The sequence below is a fragment of the Megalops cyprinoides genome, chromosome 8 (genome assembly GCF_013368585.1).
Source record: "Megalops cyprinoides isolate fMegCyp1 chromosome 8, fMegCyp1.pri, whole genome shotgun sequence".
NCBI lineage: Eukaryota > Metazoa > Chordata > Actinopteri > Elopiformes > Megalopidae > Megalops > Megalops cyprinoides.
The window spans coordinates 811264-818763 of record NC_050590.1 but is presented as its reverse complement, the minus strand read 5'-3'; the positions used below and the strand labels follow the sequence as shown (position 1 = coordinate 818763).

Here is a 7500-nt window from a genome sequence, read left to right as displayed (position 1 = left end):
CATCCTCCGGACCGCGCGACCTGGGAAGACGCGACGGGCCGGGGGGCTCGTGAGCGGAGGGTTAGCGGGTCGGTTCCCCTGCTCGGGCCTGGCGCCCCACGACTGCCTCAGTAAATATCCAGCAGTACAAGTGGGTAGAACCGTAACCTGCGTAAGCGGCTCTGGATAAGAGCTAACGCTAAACGCTAATAATGTAATGTAATGAGTAGGGGCTAAACGCTAATAATGTAATATAATGAGTAGGGGCTCGTAACTGGAAGGTCTCTGTCTCGATTCCAGCTGTATTAACAGATAAAACTGTAACCCGTGTAAGCGGCTCTGGATAAGAGCTAATGCTAAACGCTAATAATCTAATATAATGAGTAGGGGCTCGTAACTGGAAGGTTCCCCGGCTCGATTCCAGCTGTATTAACAGATAAAACTGTAACCTGTCTAAGCGGCTCTAGATAAGAGCTAACGCTACATGCTAATAATGTAATATAATGAGTAGGGGCTCGTAACTGGAAGGTCTCTGTCTCGATTCCAGCTGTATTAACGGATAAAACTGTAACCTGCGTAAGCGGCTCTGGGTAAGAGCTAACGCTAAACGCTAACAATGTAATGTAACGTAATGAGTAGGGGCTCGTAACTGGAAGGTCTCCGGCTCGATTCCAGCTGTATTAACGGATAAAACTGTAACCTGTGTAAGCGGCTCTGGATAAGAGCTAACGCTAAACGCTAACAATGTAATGTAATGTAATGAGTAGGGGCTCGTAACTGGAAGGTCACTGGTTTGATTCCAGCTGTATTTATCCAACGGATAAAACTGTAACCTGTGTGAGCGGCTCTGAATAAGAGCTAATGCTAAATGCTAATAATGTAATGTAATGTAATGTAATGAGTAGGGGCTCGTAACTGGAAGGTCGCCAGTTCGATTCTAGCTGTATAAACGGATAAAACTGTAACCTGTGTAGGCGGCTCTGGATAAGAGCTAACGCTAAACGCTAATAATGTAATATAATGAGTAGGGGCTCGTAACTGGAAGGTCGCCGGTTCGATTCCTTTGGATAAGGGTCAAGGTCAAGCTATCTTGATTATCTTTACAAGGGGGCAATCTGTTTCACAGCCGGCAGACAAGCTCAAACATCATTCCAAGGACGCGGAAGATATAGCGTGGACAGTGTAGGACGTAAAGAAAAACATAAAATACATAAACACGCCAAAATAAAATTTTAAAAAAGATAATTTAATTTAATTTAATTTATTTAAATGGTAAAATGCTCACGTGAGGGTATTTGGGAGGCTAATAACAGGAGCTACAAATGAGTTCTTGTATCTGTTTGTTCTGCGCCTCCTTAAAAACAAATCTACGGGAGCGGAGAGAACTCAGAGCTCAGAGACAGAGGGTGTGGGTGTGGCAAGGGCCGGCCAGAACCGACCGGGCCTTCTTCACGGACCGGTTCTTGTGTAGGACAGGGAGGCGGTCCGGTGAAGCGCCCGCCGTTTTCCTACGCGTACCAACCGCGCGCTAAAGGCGGGGTCTGTTTTTCTGAGACGGCGTCTGCTATGCGACACTGGCTCAGGAGGCTCATTAATGGCTCATTAATCTCCAAAATTAATACAAATTATACCTCAAAGTCTGATGTATATGGGTTTATTGTATATATTGGGGCGACAGTGGCTCAGGAGGTAGAGCGGTCGACCGGGGATTGGGAAGGTCCCTGGGTTCGGATCTGGCTCGTCCCGGCGGAGCGTCGGAGTGTCCTCGAGCAAGACACTGAACCCCCAACAGCTCCTGTTAGCCAGTCGGTAACCCTGTATAGCAGCCTCTGCCGCTGGTAGGTAGGTGTGAGGCATGTAACTGTAAAGCGCTTCGAGTACTCGAAATGAGTAGAAAAGCGCTGTGTAAATGCAGTCCGTTTAATGAGCAGGGGCTAAACGCTAATAATGTAATGTAATGCGACAGTGGCTCAGGAGGTAGAGCGGTCGAGCGGGGATTGGGAAGGTCCCTGGGTTCGGATCTGGCTCGTCCCGGCGGAGTGTCGGAGTGTTCTTGAGCAAGACACTGAACCCCCAACAGCTCCCGTTAGCCAGTCGGTAACCCTGTATAGCAGCCTCTGCCGCTGGTAGGTAGGTGTGAGGCATGTAACTGTAAAGCGCTTCGAGTACTCGAAATGAGTAGAAAAGCGCTATGTAAATGCAGTCCGTTTATGTTTATATGATGTCGCGTAAGCGGTGAGGTTCGAGTCGCGAGGGAGCCTCACCCGTCTGGACGTCGAAGACGCGGATCGTATCCAGCAGCCCGGCGGCGATCTGGGTCCCGGAGGGGCTCCAGGAGAGGGAGATCACGCGGCCTGCGGGTGGGGACAGAGGGGGGGTTAAACCGTGCCACGGAGGGTGGGGTTGATCTCGCCTTCTAGAAGGAAACTTGCGCGAAGGACGGGTGTTTGCGGGAGCGTCACGATTCTGTTTCTGCGTGGGGCGACGTGTGTGTGTGTGTGTGTGCGTGTGTGGATGAGATTAGCGCACCGGGTTTGTGCTATGAGTGTGTCACAGAGAGAGCGACACAGTCGTGCTTAGGGCTAGGCGATACAGCCGTCGTGGTACATCGGATAGCTATTTCTAGCGCGATAACAGCTATCCCTGGTATGTGGCGCGAGGTTTCTTCCCGTATCGTTTTCCCTTTAGCCATGCTAAAGCTCTCGGGGGGGGGGGGGGGAAGTCCTCCGGCGACTCGCACGGAAAAGCCAGAGCAAGTCCCGCTTTCGGGAGCAATTTCTCCGCGGCGGTAAGGTGTGCGACTCTCAAACAGGCGCGTACGTCATTTCTAGGCAGTATCCAGGCGGAAAGGTTATAATTGTGTTTTGAAATATTCTGCGGTTAGCAGTAGGGCTGGGCGATATAGCCGCCGCGATATATCGCATAGCAATTTCTAGCGCGATGACAGCTATCCCCGGTATGTGGCGCTAGGTTTCTTCGCGTATCGTTTACCCTTTAGCCGTACCTGATGCGGGAGCGCACCTCCAGTTTTCCGAGGCCACGTGAAATGCTTCCTATTCGATGTTGATATCACAGCAACAGCGCTATGCTGCTTCCGTGTGGTAGACAGAAACACACGGCTACAAAGATAAAGAGTGAAAACATATGCTAAGCTAATAGGTGAGTTAACCAACATATAGATACGAGTGATATTTTTTCTGCCCCGGAAGCGTTTCGCTGAACTTTGGAGGTGTGCTCCCGCGTCAGGTATGTCTAAAGGGAGAAAAATACAGGAAGAAATCTAACGCCACGTAGCGAGGACAGCTGTTATTGCGCTAAAAATAGCTAATCGATGTATCGCGACGGCTGTATCGCCCAGCCCTAGTTAGCAGTTAATTAAAAATGAAAAACTCCCTAACAAAAACCATTCTTTTAAACTTGAGCCAGGTGAAACTGTATCTGTTGCTGACCGGGCAAGGCCTGTGTGCTTGCTTAGCCCACACAGGACAGAAACCGTGAAAAGCCGTGAATCGGATAAGGTAAAATACAACATCCTTAACGTTTCAGGGAGGGGTACATCTTTATAGCATCTTTGTGTATACGTTTTATACATGCCGGTGGAAACAAGGAGTACAAAATGATCACGCAGAGGGCGCTCGGCTCTCACAGCCGCGGTCGAGCCGCAAGGCGCCCGGGTGAACCCCAAACCCACGCCGGTAACACAGAGCCCCCTTCTCACCTTTCTGCCGGTCCAGGTTTCTCTCAAACTGGATCTTTTCCGGGAGGACTTCGAAGAGTTTCACCAGGCCATCTTCGCAGCCGACCTGCAACGGGTGAGCGCGTTTACACACACACACACAACATAGAGTGCGCTAATCACACACACACCACACTGCACTAATCTCACACACACACAGACACACACACACACACAGACGTACACACTTAACACAGTGTGCTAATCTCATTCACACACGCTCTCATAACACAATATGCTAATCTCATACACACAGACATACACACTTAACACAGTGTGCTAATCACACACACGTACATACAATTAACAAATGTCGAGTGGCTCTTTTTTTAATTAATTCAATCCCACTGGTTACACAGTAGTTCCTACCTCTAGGCTTTCCACTTTTTTGTTGTATTACTACATCTATAAAGACGTCAATCTCTGTACAATCCGCACCGGCGTCGGATGCGGTTATGACATAAACAGCGATTCTGGCGTCTGGGTCTGACAGCTCCGATTCACATAAGAACACGAGAACATATGATGACGAGAACAGGCCGTTCGGCTCAACTAAGCTCGCCGTTTCTTAATTAAAGAGAATCCAAAACTGAATCAAGTCTGGACTTGAACACAGCAAGGGTCTCTGCCTCAACTACATGACCTGGCAACCTATTCCATGTATTGGTAACTCTTTGTATAAAATATTTCCTTATATCATTGCAAAACTTACTCTTAACTAGTTTCCATCTATGTCCCCTTGTTCTACAGACTGAACTCGCCCTAAAAATGTATTGTGGTTAACCTTACGGAGTCCTTTTATAAATTTAAAAACCTCTATCAAATCACCCCTCCCGCTAAGTCGAAATAGGTTAAGTGACTTGAGGAGGGTGACCATATGTCCTCGTTTTCCCGGAGATGCTGTCTTTTTGGGACCCAAAAAACGCGTCCCAAAAAGAGGACACGTCCGGGAAAAAGGGGGGGACGTATGGTCACCCTAAACTTGAGCCTTGCCTCGCAGCTTTTATATTTCACGCCAGGAACTAATTCAGCTGCCCCCTTCTTCGAACTTTTTCGAAAGAAGCTCAATATCTTTCTTATAATGCGGTGCCCAGAACTGGCCACAGTATTGCGAGTGAGGTCTGGCTAAAGCAGCGTTTTCCAAACCTCTCCTGGAGGGCCCCTTGTCCTGCATGTTTTGGATCTCTCCCTGCTCCCACAAAGCTGATTCATATGATGAGTTTGTTATTAAGAAGCTCCAGGGGTTCATAACGAGTTTGATCATTTGAAGCTGGAGTAAAGCATTTGTATGACTCACCGCCAGGTGCGTCCGCTGGGGGCTGCAGGCTAACGTCCAGACGGGGCCCCCGAAGGCGTCCAGGGAGTACTTCGGCCGGAGGTTGACCAGGTCATACTCGGTTAGCTCCCCGTTCAGGCCCGCGGTGAAGAGGCGACCCCCGACCCAGCACACCGCCTCGATCGACCGGGAGTCGTTCCCCGGGATCACCTGCCACGATTTGGGGGACGATCAAGACGTTTCACCGCTGTCACATTGCTGTCGTTTAGCGTTAGCTCTTATCCAGAGCCGCTGACACAGGTTAGAGTTTTATCCATGTATACGGCTGGATATTTACTGAGGCCGTTCTGGGGTTAAGCACATCGCCCAAGGAGGGGATCAAACCCCCAGCCTTCTGGCTTCGACTCACGCTCCTTATGGCTATGCTACCCCGGTGTGCTCCGTCCAGGACGTTACCTTTTCTTGAAAGTAGTTGTCGGAGAAGTTGAAGATCTCCACGGTCCCGTCCTGCCTCGCCAGGGCCAGCCGCTCCGTTTCGGGGCTGAACGCCATGCACCGGATCCCGGCAGGGGTGTAGTCGAAGAAGCGGACCCTGTGGACCTTAAACTCCCCCATCTTTCCTTTTATAACAGATTGGGGGTAAATAAAAAGTTTAAAAAACGTTAACCGTTTACGTTAGCATCTGCTAAAGCAGCACATCAGACGTACAACTGATCTCTGCTAACCAGCTAGCAGGTAATCGGCTAAGCTATTTACTCACCCGGCTAAGTGAACAAACGAACATACGATACAAAGTTATAGAAGTAATGATCTTGGGAATAAAATCAAAAGATCAATAAATTAACCGCTAACCATAAACGGGTCTCAACATACTTAGCATCAGCAACATAGTTTCAAGAGATGGCGTACTAATTCACCCCCAAAAATCACAAATATAAGTTAAAATTATTGTTTAACTTCAAATGTAACACGCTTACGTTTTATTTTCAGTCGTTTTTTTGCTTTAATCGTTTAATAATCACGATTTTTCCATCATCTGCGGGTCCCCAAAAACGCCTGCCGCTGCTACCACCAGGGAACCATGTGGGTGACCTTCCGCCCCGGAAGTGAACCGGCTTTTCACCGGAACTTCGTGTAGAACCCGGAAGCATGCGGGATTTTCTTTCAAATTTAAAGCAACTTTATTTATAACGCATACGTAACACGTAGAACATAAGGATTCCTGTCCAAAACAGAAACACGCCTCCTTATGAAAGGACTTTTCAGTTTATACATAGGACACATTTAATCATCAATTACTTTAAGGAAATAATAACGAAATAGTTATTGTTGGAAAAGAAAAAGGAACAAACCAGGGCTGAAATGTTGAAATAACATGATAACATAATACCATAAGAGGATTATACGAGTAGAGAAAGTTGAGCCATTAAGCTAATAATTAAATAAAAATAAAAATTAAGAAGCTGAACAAGGCGCTACAATAAATTATATTCATTTTTTAAAATTATGTTTTATTAAGAACAATAACAGCGGCCAGGGGTATATCACACTAGACAAAAATATTAGAAAACATACAGGTATTAAGTGTTTTGATAGCCTTTTTTTAAATAATGTTTTATTTAATTAACAGAAGAACATGACACAGATTCAGTATACAGGGGATGGTATACAAGTAGATCAATAACAAAAAGCCAGGGGTATATCACACTAGACAAAAATATTATAAAACATACAGATATTAAGTGTTTTGATAGCCCTTTCGTTAGTCGAATTAGAAAGTAATTTCACATATTGCTCAACGTCCTTCAGGAAAACAACAAAATATTGCTAAATTTACATTTATGAATGAAACATTTTGCCAATATCACAATCAAATGTATTACAAAAAGATATTTGTCTTCGTTTCTTGGGTTATTGAAGAAACCAAACACCGTATTTCCCCATAATCATGTAAATTCTTTAAAAAAATGTGATTAATGACAAATCTGCAAAGCTCTTCCCAGAATCCCTTGGCGTGAGAACAATGCCAAAATAGGCGTAAAAACTGTTTCTGGATATTCATAACAGAAAGAGCAGTTTAAGTTCATGTCACTTTTGAATTTTTCTACGTATAATAACCCGGAAACACGTGGTTCGGCGGAGCCGCTCGGCGGGGAAAGTTGAACGCGATCGCGGGTGGAGTGAGTCAGGGGATGGTTATATATATATATATATAGGGGATCGTGTGATTAAATATAAAAATTATAATTAAATATTAAAGCAATATAGGGGACCGTGTCTTTTCCGTGGTGCACGGATCGTAGAAAAAAGAAACGACGAAAGCGGACGAAATCGGGTGAGTTGGGAAAGTAGCATGTTAGCAGTAGCAAGCTGTAGCGAAGTGTAACTTTTGCATCTTCTTAATTTAAATTTAAAAATGCTCATTTTAATAGCAGCTGTTACAGCTAGTTAGCTGCCTTATTTATAACACATTGCCATCTCGCTAGCATCTGGCAAATGCGATCGCGGA

The 7500-nt window shown here is 46.1% G+C and overlaps 2 protein-coding genes across 2 annotated transcripts in view; one reads left to right on the top strand and one right to left on the bottom strand.

Annotated features, from left to right (window-relative positions):
• The window catches only part of utp4 (UTP4 small subunit processome component), a 23136-nt gene extending 17055 nt beyond the window's left edge, over nt 1–6081 (bottom strand). The window contains exons 1-6 of the mRNA XM_036535426.1: nt 5969–6081; nt 5448–5611; nt 5013–5201; nt 3698–3782; nt 2244–2333; nt 1–20 (exon numbers count right to left, since the gene is read on the bottom strand). The exon at nt 1–20 is cut by the window's left edge and continues 192 nt beyond it. Of these exons, the coding sequence (XP_036391319.1) occupies nt 1–20; nt 2244–2333; nt 3698–3782; nt 5013–5201; nt 5448–5606 (543 nt within the window). The 5' untranslated portion in view covers nt 5607–5611; nt 5969–6081. The remainder of the gene's footprint in view (nt 21–2243; nt 2334–3697; nt 3783–5012; nt 5202–5447; nt 5612–5968) is intronic.
• A 1143-nt stretch (nt 6082–7224) lies between these two features.
• Nucleotides 7225–7500, top strand: part of chtf8 (CTF8, chromosome transmission fidelity factor 8 homolog (S. cerevisiae)) — a 7392-nt gene continuing 7116 nt past the window's right edge. Inside the window, exon 1 of the mRNA XM_036535867.1 lies at nt 7225–7326. The gene's annotated coding sequence lies outside the window, so the exon portion shown is untranslated. The remainder of the gene's footprint in view (nt 7327–7500) is intronic.